The sequence below is a fragment of the Molossus molossus genome, unplaced genomic scaffold (assembly GCF_014108415.1).
Source record: "Molossus molossus isolate mMolMol1 unplaced genomic scaffold, mMolMol1.p scaffold_m16_p_1, whole genome shotgun sequence".
NCBI classification, from domain to species: Eukaryota; Metazoa; Chordata; class Mammalia; order Chiroptera; family Molossidae; genus Molossus; species Molossus molossus.
The window spans coordinates 110,991,213-111,005,911 of record NW_023425344.1 but is presented as its reverse complement, the minus strand read 5'-3'; the positions used below and the strand labels follow the sequence as shown (position 1 = coordinate 111,005,911).

The window sequence follows — 14,699 nt, the reverse complement described above, 5'->3', positions numbered from 1 at the left end:
ATGTTCTCTGTATCTATGAGAATGTTTCTGCTCTGCCTATTCATTTTGTTTGTAGATGCCATTGTTGATAGATATGTATTCATTGCCATTTGGTTTGTTCATATATTTTATCTTTTTCTTCAAAAAGACCCTTCATCATTTCATATAATAACGGTTTGGTGGTGATGAACTCCTTTAACTTTTTTTTTGTCTGGGAAACTCTTTATATGGCCATCAATTCTAAATGACAGCTTTGCAGGATAGAGTAATCTTGGTTGTAGGTTCTTGGTTTTCATCACTCTGAATATTTCTTGCCACTCCCTTTTGGCCTGCAAAGTTTCTTTTGAGAAATCAGCTGACAGCCTATGGGAACTCCCTTGTAGGTAACTAGCTGCCTTTCTCTTGCTGCTTTTAAGATTCTCTCTTTGGAACCTTTTGCATTTTGATGATGATGTGTCTTGGTGTGGGCCTCTTGGGGTTCATCTTGTTTGGGACTCTCTGTGCTTCCTGGACTTGTATGTCTGTTTCCTTCACCAAGTTAGGGAAGTTTTCTGCCATTATTGTTTCAAACAGGTTTTCAATTTCTTGTTCTCTCTCTTCTCCTTCTAGAACCCCCAAGATGCGAATGTTGGCACGCTTGAAGTTGTCCCAGAGGCTCCTTACACTATCCTCATTTTTTGGGATTCTTTTTTTCTTTTTGCTGTTCTGATGGGCGTTTTTTGCTTCCTTATATTCCAAATCAATGGTTTGCTTATTGGATTTACATACTCTACTATTGAATCTGTGTAAATTATTCTTTATTTCAATTAATGCCTCCTTCATTTCTGACTGTGCACCCATCATTTCTGACTGGTCCTTTGTTATGCTCTTGAGGCCCTCACTAAGTTCATTGAGCATCCTTATAAGCAGTATTTTGAACTCAGCATCTGTTAGGTTGCTTAGCTCCATTTTTCTTAGTTCTTTTCTTGGGGTTTTGTTCTATTCTTTCATTTGGGACCTGTTTCTTTGTCTCCTCATTTTGGCTGCCTCCCTGTGTTTGTTTCTGTGTATTACTTAACGAGAGGTATGGGGCTATGAAGTATGAGACCAGAGGCTGCTTGTTTGAAATAATTTAGGAAAACTTGAAGCAGGATCCAAGATAGGCCAATCCTATGGTTAAGCAATTGGCGACAGCTTGGGTGGGCCTGAAAGTTGGGTGGGGCGGGGCCTCCGGGAGTCACCAGGGCGGGGCTACCAGTGTGAGCCAGGTTGCTTTTGTTCCAGATATGGTGACTGTCTGCCACCCCAGGGAAGGGCTCACCAAAGGAACAAAGGCCTCTGACAGCACGTTTTTTCCCGGAGAAAGCCCCCTCTCCAGCCCTCACTCCAGTGCCAAACAGCTCACTTCTTCCTTGTATGTCTCTGGTGCCCCTTGAGCTGTCTCCCCTCCGAGCTTAGAGGGAGAGAGTCCGATAAGTCCGTGCGCGGGCCCTTTAAGGAGCTGCCTGGGCTCCAGCCGCTTCAGCTTCCCTGAGCCTCAGTTCCCGCTGGTTTTTCCAGCCAGAAGTTATGGGGATTCTCTTCCTGGCACTGGAACCCTGAGCGGGGCACCTGGTGTGAGACGGGGACCCCTCAGTCCTCAAGAAGGACCTTCCCAGCCGAGGTGTCCTCCTGATTTTTATCTGCCATACTTGAGTGTAGGAGCAGCCAATTCTGGGCCTCCGCCCCTCCTACCAGCCTGGATGTGGCTGCTGCTTTAATTCCGTAGTGGTAGGACTTCCATTCAGCTCAATTTCAGGCGGTTTTGAATGATGGTTGTTCTGTAGTTTAGTTGTAACTTTGATGTGGTTGTGGGAGGACGCGATACCACGTTTACCTACGCCGCCATCTTGACCGGAAGTCCCCTCCAATTATTTCTTAATCACCTTAAATGTGTATGATTATTTTTACTGTCATTCTCTTCCTATTAAAAGTTTTATTCAAATGACTAGTTATTTGAACTAGCATGAGGAAGCCTTCTGATGTGAGTACATAACTGACACTGTAGTGTAACTGAATGTCAGTGTTTTAATTTTCCTGAGGGAAACTAAAGTGTTATTTCCACTAACAACAGTTATGATAATATAATACACTATCTCTATCTGGTAGCATGGTAAAACATGATATGAAGCAACTCTTATCAAATATTAAGAAATTCAGATTAGGATTATGCTGGTTATCTTCCAACATCAACAACCACAAAAATATATATGTAAATTAGAACAATTTTTTTAAAAATTTGTTTTCTTTATTGATTTTAGAGAGAGTGGGAGAGAGATAAAACATCAATGAGAGAGAACATTGATTGGCCACCTTCTGCATGCCCCCCACTGGGGATTCGACCCACAACCTGGGCATGTTCCCTGACCGGGAATTGAACCAGCAACCTCTTGGTGCATGGGTTGACACTCAACCACTGAGCCACACTGGCCAGGCAGAATAGAACAATTTAAAAGACTATTCCTTCACGTTCTTAAATTGTATGATTGTTTATTTCTTACATATTCTTTGAGGTACAGAGTGACGGTTAAACCACCTTTTAATGAATTTGGCATAATTTTTGTTTAGCATAAATGTAAAAAGAGTTTCAGGGATTTCTATCATAACCTTGATAATAGCTCATCTGCCACAACTTTAAAAAAAGATTTTTTTTAATCCTCACCCAAGGATATTTTTCCATTTATCTTCAGAAAGAGTAAGAGAAAGGGAGAGAGAGAGAGAGAAACATTGATGTGAGAGAGAGATATCAACTAGCTGCCTCTCCCACAACCCTGACCAGGGCCTGGAACTGAACCACAACCGAGGTACGTGCCCTTGCGCGGAATCAAACCCAAGACCCTTCAGTCCTTAGGCCGACGCTCTCACCACTAAGTCAAACCATCCAGAGCCCAACTTAAAATTTTATATCAGCAAACACAGCCATTGCTTTGGTTATCAAGAGAAATTTCCCAAGGTATTATGAATGTACCATGTTGGTATGAATGGCTGTTTTGTGTTAACGTCTTCTTTCTGACCACTATACCAAGGAAGAAAGGCTAGATTCTGAAACTCTTAAAAGCTGATCAGAAAAGGTAAGTTAAAGGGTCAGAGGTGAGAAGACAAAGTATGGGTATTACTTTCAGAAGCAATGAAAGTAAGATATATTTAAAGTTGAGTAGAAACAAGTCATGTATTATTCTGTCCAGGTCTTATACATAACCAAAAATTGCTTTTCCTGAAAGACAGGCTGAGACTTAGCAATACCTGGCTTTGTTAGCAGGCTGTCAAGTGATATGCTCACATTTGGGTTTTCTGAAGTGTAACCTGCCATAATTTATACCTTTTCTTCAAGCTGCAATTCGGGTCTTGGACGCTCCAAGACAAAAAAATAGTGAAGAGAATTCAGGGCCAGTCTTCAATTCACTTTTGCCTTTCACCCTGCAAAAGGGCACCTTCTAAGTAGCATCTTTACGGTGCCCCATTAAGCTGTCACCTTTCAGAAAATTCTCTTGTTCTAGGTCATTGTAAGTGGGATTGCATGAAATAGGTCATCAAGCATACTCACTCAACCAGTAGTGAATGGTTCAAGCCGCATCTAACCTAGGTAAGGGTAATGTTCGAAATTATGACAATTTGGATCTTATTGAAAAACTATCTGAATGCAAGTCCATCTTTCATGCCTTAAGGATGGCACAGGAAGGTCGAGGGCAGTGGCCTGCACTCTATTCCTAAGGAGAAGGTCTCTAAGTCTCTTCTTTTCACTGGAGACACTATTTTAACTACACTAGTGTTTAAAAGATTTAAGATTGCTGCCCTGGCCGGTTTGGCTCAGCGGTTAGAGCGTCGGCCTGCGGTCCTGAGAGACCCGGGTTCGGTTCCCGCTAAGGGCACGTACCTCGGTTGCAGTTTGTCCCCGGCTCTGGTCAGTCGTGCGGGTGGCAGCCACTCGATGTGTTCCTTTAACATCGATGTTTCTCTCTCTCTCTCTGTTCCTCTCTCCCCCTCCTACTCTACCTGAACAAAACCTGGGAAAATGTCCTCGGGTGAGGATAAAAAAAAAAAAAAGAAAAAAAAAAAAAAAAAGATTTAAGATTGCTGTTGTTTGGGAAAAATGTTTTCTTCCTCCTTTCAGAAACACCTTAGGGGCGAGAGTCAACAGAGTGATGCTTTCTTTCACAGCATGTGGTTGCTGCTGCACCGGCTTCCCAGCCAGGCACTGCTCCCCAGTGCCAACCACACGCCAACTCCACTCCCATCCTATTGGCCAACGCCAGTCACGTGACCACAGACACCTCCGTGGGCCAGTTCCAAACCAGAGACGTGATGTGTGTCTCCCCCAAGCTGTGTGTGCTTTCTCCCAGCATCTTCACCTCCAGCAGCGAGTCTGGGATCATCTGCCGAAGACGGCTGCACTGTAAGATGGGAAGAGCCAGAACCCCTAAGTCAGTACTCAGGGGAGAGTTACCTAAGCAGGAAGAGATATCTATACTGAATGTTGCCTGAGAGGAAATAAAATGCTGTTATAGCACTGTGTTTTAGGAGATTTTGTTAGAGCGGTTCACCTACTCTAACCAAATGGCAGACACTGAACAAGTATAATGTAAATATTCTCAGGATCCAGGATCATCTGGGAAAATGGAAGAGAAGCACAAGAAAGAAAAAAAGCACAGACAGAGAATCAGAAAAACCCGGAGGGGAGGAATGAGTTCATTTCCTGGGTCAACCCCTCGGAAGTATTGCTCTTAGAAAAATCGTTCCTGGGTCTGAAGCATTGCAGACTAAGGTGGACAGCTTGGCTATCCCTACAATGATCATTTTGCTAAAAATATAGTCAGAAAAATATTACAGATAATCTTGCCCTGTTGAAAATCAGCAACCCAGCATGCTAAGGTGGCTATGTAGCATTTTTAATACACTACAATATTTCATCTGGGAGAGAACCTGGTGAAAAGGATTGGGCTGAAGGAACCCAGAGAAACATTCAACGGGAAAGGATAAGGTAGGAAAACACGGAAAACACTGAAGATTCAAAGAAAGAGAATCAGAAAAGTTATAAAGTGGTTTCAAAAAAGGAGTAGAAGTTTATGGATTTCAGGATAACTGTTCAAGACCTAGAAATTAGAGATGGTAGAGGAAATACTTTAAAGACTTAAGAAGGGTATGTATGCACTCATTAGTTTATTCAACAAATATTTACTGAGCAACTACTATGTGCTCAGTCTGTGACAGGCGCCAAGGATAGAAGAACCATGAACAAGCTTTATGGAGTTAATAGTTTTCTTAAAGAGAGAATACAGAAAGAAAAAAAAAATTTTTTTTTAGGAGAGAATACTAAATTGTGACATAGTATCCTATTCCACTATTCATCAGAATGGCAATTGTTTTTCTTTGCTTCAAAACTAGTGAAGGCCAGTGGAGAAAAGGTGCACCGTCTCTCCCACCACAAGGCTTGTCTTCCTAAATTCTATTTATCAACCTGAGAAGGACACATTGGCTGAAGAAAGAGAAAATTCAAATACTTCAACAGACCATGACCAAAATAGAGCTAAATAATTATTTCTAAGAAAATGAAATTACTTTTTATCACCACACACTGAATAGCTTTCCTGATTGTTCCCTGTAAGTCTGTAATAGCACTGGTCACAGAACACACAATTCCTGATAATAGACAATACAACTGAAAAAATTAGTCTCCTGTGTGCAAAATAACGTTCGCCACAATGGACAATTCGTGCTTGCTCTCTCTGGACCTCTGCTGAACAGAATACCGGTGCAGGCTAATTATACGAGCTAGCTGAAAATTGTGTGTGTACTGAAAAGGCATCCCCCTAAAGAATAGCAGAGAAAAGGTCTTAGCACCAAATACAAGGCGACAGAAAAAAAGCAAGACAGCAAACATGAGACCGTGTGCACAGGCATTCTCATTAGCAGACTGCAGTCGACGATGTTTGTGGATGCGCTTAAAGGAGTTGTAAAGTTCTCTGCCTCAAGAAAAGAGGACCTCCCAGGATGCAGGAATGCTCCCCAATGCTGACTCAAGGGCTCTGCTTCAATGCACAGCCATGGATCAGCCTCCCGTTGAGGACTTTTGTCACTTGAGGTGCAAAAATAGTTCCTATCAGAAAGAGAGTTGAAGAGTCAAAGGCAGCTTGCACACACGGATTCACATGTTGGGCAAGGAGCACCACTGGCTTGCACAGGAGATGCTAGAGCGAGGCCCAGTTTTTCCACGTTCACTCTTCATGGCACGTGGTGGCATTTATGTGCAAGAAGCTGAGAATGCGAGTCCCTCAGAAAAAGTTTCAGGAAGAGCCTAACAGACGACAAACAAATTACTCCAACATGGTCAGAACAGATGTGCAGCACCGTCTATAATGCATGAGCTACTTTAAGTCCACCCCCAAATCCCGTGCATTTATTGTTCCAGAAGAGAAGCATTGGCAAGTGTTCATTCGAGCCCATCTGCTCCAAGCAGAGTCCTGGCAGGAAGGATGGCTTAAAGAAGGGATGTTTCCTAAAGGCCTGGGCCAAATGTAGGGAAATCCAAGAACAGTACCAGAGGGCTATTTACCGCTTCGCCCTAAGCTGAAGATTCAGGGGAGGGAGGGAGGGGGAAGGCATAAAGGAGGGAAAGGACAAAGAGGGGAGAAGAGTCCTAAAGAAAGGCCTTCATTCAGGGTGCAGTACCATCCTTCAGTCAGGGGTGTGACTGACCTGGAGCAACACCACAAGAAGAAACCTTCTTCCCTTCTTCCCGTTCTCTCATTAATTTCTAGTGCTCCTCTCTGGGTCACATCTAGAGGAAACCAGGTGACAAAGGAGCCTACAGATGAAGTGCTTGTAGGTTGCCCTCCCAGAGCGAAGAACGACCCAGACTAACTGTGGCGAAGAGAAAGGTGGATCCGGTATGGCAAATGGAAGGTTCTTCGCACAGTCGATTTCTCTGGGAAGCTTAGGGCCCCTCAGTTGGAATTTAAAGAAAAAGAGAACAAAAATTGTAAACCTTTTGTAGTAAACTGAGCTAACATACAGGATTGGATTGTTAAACCAGACTAACTCAAATCAGAGATCTCAACCAGTAGCAGACTTTCCTACTAATTTCAAGGATCCAGTCAGCCAAGAGTCTCCGCAGACCGAGCAGAGAGGAGCCTGCGGCACAGGGGTACCCTCACTGGTCCTGTCTCCTTGCCCTGGGCTTAGAATAGCAGGTGAGGTCTCAGAATGAGGTCCATGAGGTTCCTTACACAGCAGGAACATTTAAACTACGGAACGTTTCCCTTTATACCAGAGACTCGGACGGCTTAGGAGCCATTCTCCAGGGAGACCTGCCTCATAAAGCCCGGGTTCCATTTACTGTACATAATACTTTAGCCAGGGTACAGCAAATACCATGGGTCTATAACCCAGAGGTGCAGTTAAAAAGAGATTAGACCAGGTTGCCTACCTTGGTCTCTCCACCCCCCCCACACACACACACACACAACCTCCCACACCCCCAGGGAAGGGAGTGGATGATTTTGGGCATCTTTTTAAATTCCTTCCTCCCACAAACACAATGTTTAAAATTAAAAGAAGAAGAAGTGGGGGGGGGGCAAAGGGGGAAGAGAGGGAGAGGGAGGGAGGGAGGAAGGGAGGAAGGGAGAGAGGTAATTTTAGGAAGAGAAAGAGAAAATATATAAAAATATGGAGGAGGGAAGGTCACTGGGTGTCCCTCGCATGAGGAAATGTGCTGTACCTCTTACCTTGAACAATCTCCCCACGTTGTCAGCAAGCCCAAGGTGAGACGCAACTGCGATGCGCTTTGGGGGAGAGTACAGGTGTAACCACATGCCCCACCCAGAAGGCGCCTTCTTGCGCAGACTCTCAGCCTCTACTCAGTCCTGATACGAGCAGCGCAGGGCCTCTGCCCTCAGGCTCCTAGGCCACCAGTGGCTCTTCTGTGCCTGAAGCGCTGTAGCTTTTCCATCTCTTTTTCCCCAGTTTGGAGAGGATGGTGTCATGAACTCCCTGAGCATACAGCATTGCAAGCAGGTGTCGGGAGGTAGGGAGTGAGCCACAGCTGGGACTTGGGGTAAATCTGCTCACCTCTGGGATTGTAAGCAATTTAATACAAGTGTGCATTTTTTAAAAAAAAATGGGTCCAGAATGTTTATAGGATTCTCAAAAAGATTGAAGGCCTATAACAGTTTAGCCAGCAAAACCACACATAGTTCTTAGTGAATATGGACCCAGGGACAGATGAGCAGCGTCCCCACCAGCAGGGTCTGATCCTGGGCCACGCCGTTCGGCCCTGGTCCATCCTCCTTACCCACTGGAGCACCCAAGCTCAAGGCCAAGCCTGAGCCGAACGTAGTCTCACCTTCCAGATGTTTTCAAAGATGCTATAAAATATTTTGAATATAAAAGAGTAGAACTTACCTTTTTGTCTTGTTCAATAGTGCCTCAAAGCCATTTTGCAGACTCGTGCATCTCTCTGTCAGTTGGAGCGACTTTTCACTCAGATAGGTGCTGTTTCATGAGAGAGATTTTAAAGGAAGATTGGTTTAAAATGAACACTTACAAGATGTTGTTAACAGAAATCAGATTTAATTGCTAAAGTGTGTTCAAATGAAGTCTGGTTTTTATTCCATTATTGGATGTCTCCATGGAAAAGGAAATTGATATTTTCACTTCTGATGGGTCTAAATTTAACAACAACAACAAAAAACGCACACTACAACGTCAAAAAGAAAAGAACTCCCTGGGGAAGACTTTATATTTTCATATTGTGAGGTTATTATGTACAATGCATGAGTTACTAAATAGTTTTAATCATTGTGTGTGTGAGAGGACTTTATTTTCCCAAGTCGGTGTCTCTGGTGGGAAGCACACAGACACAGGAGGTCAATAGTTCTCTCCTAAAAGGATGCATGGTAAATCTGGTCTCTGATTATTACAGTAGTTATGATAGGAGGCCTGTGGCTGTCACTTTATGCACCTGAAAAATTGGAGCTGGAACAAAACCAAATCAAAAAGCAAGGGGTTATGGGGTCAGGCTGCCCACGGAGCCTGGTGGATGTACTGTAGGCTAGTGAACCACTCTAGGCCTCAGTTTCCATCTCTAGTCCTCCCCTCCTGGTGTTATGGACATGACATGCACAATGACAAAGAAAAGCACTTGGTACTTGGTTCCATGCCTGATACAATAAATGCTCCAAAAAGTATCACAAATCACTTCCCTTAGACTTCAAATCGTGTGTCTAACTCCGACTACTGTCAATACATTTATTTAACCACCCTGAAGGTATCTGCTGAAGACATCTTAACAAGGGCTGGGGGGCCAGGCACAGGATGTGTAGGTCGTGACAGTGGATAAGACAGACACAGTCCCTTTCCCTAGTGGAGCTTGCAGTCTGGTTAGGGAGCAAGATCTATCCAACACAAAACCATGTAAATGAATGTAGTACAGAACTATGAATTGTGATCAGGATCGTTAAAACAGCAGTAGGTGCCACGGAGGAGTGTAATGGGAAGACCCCTGCGCACTGAGGGGCCTCTGAGATCGTGTCATTTAGGTGGTAATCTCAAGGATAATCCAAACGAGCTAGCTGAACTTTGGGGGGAGAGAGAAAGAGAGTGTGTTAGCGGTGGGGGAGGGGCATTCCAGGCAGAGGGAAAGCATGTGCAAAGGCCCTGGAATGGGGAGTGACCCTGAGTGTCTGAGGAACTGAGAGAAGGCAGGTGGGGCTCCCGGCTAAAGGGTGTTTGTAGCGAGAAGGGGCCGGAGTGCACAGGCCTGTGAATTTATCTGAAGGAGGAGGAGCCGCGGAAGGTTGGGGCAGGGAGTGATGTGACCTGCTGTATGCTTTAAGAGGTTCACTGCGGGAAGAAATGAAGTGAGGGGAGGCAGGACTTCAGAAACGGCGGGAGTTAGGAGGCTTCTGCGCGGTTCTCGGAGAGAGCCAGTGGCAACTTAGACTGTGCTGTCATAAAGGCACCCAGCTCACGGTCGCTTTCCGTAACAAAGTGCTGTTTCTTGCTCATGAAATGCCCACTGCACGACGGGCTGGCCCTCTAGGGCACTGAGCTCCATTCGTGCAGTTTAGGGACCCAGACTGCTCCGGTCTTGGGGCACCTTCACCGCCACAGCCTGCTTCCCTACCTGCGGTGGCAGGACGTGCTGGCCGCATACCCCCTGGGTCACATGCCCAACCTGATGGCAAAGTGGGAGGCAGAAGACAGCGACCGTCCTGGGTGCCCAGAAAGAGGGGAGATGGGGATACAGACATGGGCCATGGCACCGCACTGTCCATCACGCCACGCGAAGAGACGCCCACAGATTTAAGATCTATTCTGGAGATAAGACTGACAGGACTTCAAAATAAATTGGATATGGGAGGTGAGGGAGCAGGCGGTGTACGGGGCGAGATATAAACAAGAAAGTTTCATAATTGATTTGCCTACAAACACTGAGCGCAGAGTACATATGGGCTCATAAAACTCCTCTTTATCCTGATAGGATGTCCTCCCCTCCCCCACTGCCGCCCTCTTCCTCCTCCCTCCTTCTGTCTACATGCCTCACCTTCTGTGCTTCCTGAATGTATTACCATACTTTCCAAGGATTTGTTTATTTCTAATTGGCTGTGTGTTTTATTCCGGCAGCGCTGTTAATGAAGCGAATTACCAAGCAGCAGTGCTTTGCATGATGATGGCTTTGCAGTGTGGAACTGCAGAACTGGAACGGGCAGGCAGCACAGCATTTCACGTCCTACAACTTTCCTTAAAGCGGAAAGTATCTCGATTAATAAAAAGTCAGTTTTGGCCCTGGCCGGTTTGGCTCAGCGGTTGGAGCGTCGGCCTGCGGTCCAGAGAGACCCGGGTTCGGTTCCTGCTAAGGGCACGTACCTCAGTTGCAGTTTGTCCCCGGCCCTGGTTGGTCATGCAGGTGGCAGCCACTCGATGTGTCCCTTCACATCGATGTTTCTCTCTCTCTCTCTTCCTCTCTCTCCCTCCTGCTCTATCTGAACAAAAAATGGAAAAATGTCCTCGGGTGAGGATAAAAAAAAAAAAAAAAAAAAAAAAAAAAGTCAGTTTTGAACGGTTTTGCCCAACTAAATCACAGAAGACCCATGGAAGGCAAATGAAGTGTCCGGGGTAAAACGGCTGCGAGAGGAGGAAGTCACAGGGAAAACAGGGTCTTGGGTGTCAGAAGGACCAGCCTTAGCACCTGGGCTCCACTCTCTGACTGTGGTCTTTGAACCTAAGGGTTCCCTTTTTTAAAAATTATTGAATCAATAAAGTAGTTATAGGGATGTTATAGATCGAACGTTTGCATCCCCCTAAATTCAATCGTTGAAATCCCCCAAGATGATGGTATTAGGAGGGGGAGCCTTTGGGGATGATAAGATCAAGAAGGGGAGCCCTCATGAATGGGATTAGTGCCCTTAGAGAATCGGCCTGTGAGGTCAAGTGAAAAGGTGACCATGCGTGAGGAATCAGACCCGCCCCAGACCCCAGGTCTGCAGCTGCCAGGACGAGCGTTTCTCAGCCCCCAGAAGTGTGAGACATAGATGTGTTTTGTTTATAAGCCACCCTGTCTGTAGTCCTCTGTTCCAGGAGCCCAGTGAACTAAGACGAGGGGTTATGCAGGATATGTTTAAAATCACCTGGTATACAGAAGTCACTTAATACATGCTGTGTTCCTAGTCTCCTGAACACATCATTGTATTCTTTCCTCAAACCAGTCATTACCACAGGGGTCAGAAGCTTCTCCCATCCACAGAAAGTCACTTCCTGCCCAGCCTGTTTGGCTCAGCAGTGAGAGCGTCGACCCTTGGACCGAAGGGTTGAGGATTCGATTCCCGGTCACGGGCACACGCCTGGGTTGCAGGTTTGATCCTCAGCCTGGGTTGGGGTCGTGTGGGAGGCAACCAATCAATGTCTCTCTCACGTCAATGTTTCTTTCTCTCTCTCTCCCCTTCCCTTGTACTCTATCTAAAAATCAATGGAAAACTCTCTTGGATAAGGATTAACAAAGAAAAAGAAAAAAAAAAAGTCGATTCCCAGTGAAAGGAACAGAAAGAGAGGCCCCCTGAGTTCCCTTTCCTTTCTGTTTTTCTCCTGTCCCCTTTTCAAAGAGTCTTCACAGTTTTCTTCCTTTTCGCCTATTGACATTAAAACATCCCAAGGCAAATGTTCAAGTACTCATGTGCGGAATCCATAAACTCGAAATGTTTGTCTGCATTAGGCATCTGACAACACAGCCCTTTTCACTGCCCCTCGGACAGATCCCCCAGTTTAGGTTGTTTTCTACAGTGTTTGTGATTCAGTGACAGAATCCTTAGTCAACAGTATGCCGTGTTTTAAAATGCTGAGTACCTAACACGGCAGAGATGTCAGGAGCCCTGGAGAAGGCGGAGGCACGAGATCGTCCAGGGAGAGGGCTCGGTCACCCAACGAGACTGGACAGTCACTCCTCTCCGTGGCGTCAGTAAGTGAGAACTAGACGTTCATTGAATCTGGGGAGAACCACAAGGGGGTCACTTGCTCTTGAAAGAGGAAAAGAAGACATCTTCTCAGTTCTGAGTTAAGAGAGGACATGACCGGTGGACAGGTCCGATTCAATATGCTGGCACCCGCTACGGATAGACATTAGATTGAATCCTCCTCCACTTCTGCTTTGGCGAAATCTCTCAGATAAGTCAAAGAGGACCGAGAACTTGACTGAGATGGAAGTAGGAATTCCAAAGACCTGGAGTCGGAGTAACCTGGTGGAAGAAGGGGTTGCACGAGATGAGTGTGTGCTGAACCATGGCCCCAGGAAGGCTTACTGGGTCGGGTCAGAAAGCCCCATCCCAGAGGACGGATATCGGAGAACTTGGGGTGGTGGAGGACGCCTGCAGCCGGAGCTCCCTCTCAGGGGAAGTCCGGGCTGTAAATGGAGAGGGGCCCCGATACTGACTGGCGTTGAGAGTCTGAGCACTGGGTCGTGGGGAGAAGTACCGACGTCAGGAGAACCGCCCAAGAAATGGTAAGAACCCAAATCCCTGGGGCCAGACGCTTGTGGGTTCAAAATAAAAATTATGTTTCTGTGAGTTCTGCTACTTTTAAAATTCCAACTTCCTGATGGAAACCCCTTGTAACCGCATCTTACCAGAATTAGCTAAAGAAGGGAAAAGGATCGGTCCTTAGGTGACCTGCCCGACCATACAATTGAGTGGTCCCAAAACAAGTCACGGAAGGAACAGTGGCCACCCCCTTGGAGACCTCCTGGGGCTTGGTGGGCTAGGTTAGCACTTGAAGTGGCCCGGCCCAGCTTGCTGAGGCGGCTCCGACTGCGCCGCCGCTGCCTCCTCCGTTGCTCCGTTAGAAGATCATTTGTAGCATCTGTACCATCTTGCCAGCACTCTCAATTCCTAGCTCCTTCGACGTTTTATCCCAGTCCCCTGGCAAATCGGTGATAAGGGCGCAATAGAACCACCCCCTGGAATAATACTTTCCTATATCTAAGCTCCCAGGACTGCTGGGGCGGGGGGGGGGGGAGGATCACACAGTAGGTGGGTTGGTGCTTTGATAAGCTCGTGGTGTTCAATTTGCTTGGGCTTTTGTTCGCCTTGACAATTCTATTACGTGTTGTAGTAACCTGCCCCTTCCATTTCTTTCAACAGCCACTTCCCCATTCACTGATCTGCTCTCCTCAACGTTCTGTGTTGTCCTAACTTATTTAATCATGCTTCCCATTTCAGAAAAAAAAAAAAAAAAATTGATGCTGCCTGGTGTGAACTGATGTTTGGCCATAAGCCATCCTCATCTTCCACCTCAGAGAAAAAAGTCTCTCTACTCTTACAAAAGGACAAGCCACCTGCCATCCTATCCCTTCCCATTGTCTCTAAGATCCCAGCCCATCCCTTCATTTTTTTATTCTCTGAATCTTCACCTTTTCCCTTCCACCGTCTTCTCCTTCTCATGCTCATTCTCTACCATCTCGAAGTCAGTAACAAGCCAAACAACTCATTCTGCTGTTTCTACCTAACGCCTTTCTCCTCCTGCAAACTGCAACCCGGTGCTGTCCCTTTGCTGTCCCTACAAACCCACTAAACCATTCTTGGAAAGCATCTCCAGATTCAGGGCATGACTCAGTCTTTTTCCTTCCCCCTTCAGTCTGAAGTATCTGAACCACTGACCACTCACTCTGCCCCTGCTCCCAGCACAGTCCTCTCTCTTTGTTTTTCTATCTCTGATTGGTGATCAAGGTCCTTTTGCAAGTTCTTTCCTGGACCAATCCATGCGTGTTGTTGTCTGCCATGGCTCTTCTTTTTCTGTCTGTTACTTTAAAGCAACTGGTTGGTATTCAGTCACGGTATTTCTCAGGACTCTCTCCAGGACTCTTGTCTTTGCAGCTTGCTTGTTTCTCCAAACATCTCAACCAGCGTCTTTTCCCTTCTGCTCCATCCTCACTGCCCCCGAGAGGAGTTACCTCACATGCATTTGATCAAGTCCCTGCTCCTAACCCTCCCCTCACCCCACCTGCCTCAGGACACGCCCCACACTCCTCGGCTGGACATACAGAGCCCCTGAGCATGACTCGGCTTTTATTAACAGTTTGAGAAACATTAAACGATACAAATTCCTCTTTCTCCATTCCTTGCAAATCATGTTACGGATTCTGACTGCTTTCATTATTGAATTATAGGAGTTATTTGTTTAGTACTGGCAACCAAGCCTTGGGCACATTTTCATCACTT

The 14,699-nt window shown here is 46.0% G+C and overlaps 1 protein-coding gene across 1 annotated transcript in view; it reads right to left on the bottom strand.

Moving 5' to 3' along the window:
* Positions 1–14,699, bottom strand: part of ST8SIA6 (ST8 alpha-N-acetyl-neuraminide alpha-2,8-sialyltransferase 6) — a 134,090-nt gene that overhangs the window by 60,040 nt on the left and 59,351 nt on the right. Inside the window, exon 3 of the mRNA XM_036243883.1 lies at positions 8,395–8,484. Within this exon, the coding sequence (XP_036099776.1) occupies positions 8,395–8,484 (90 nt within the window). The remainder of the gene's footprint in view (positions 1–8,394; positions 8,485–14,699) is intronic.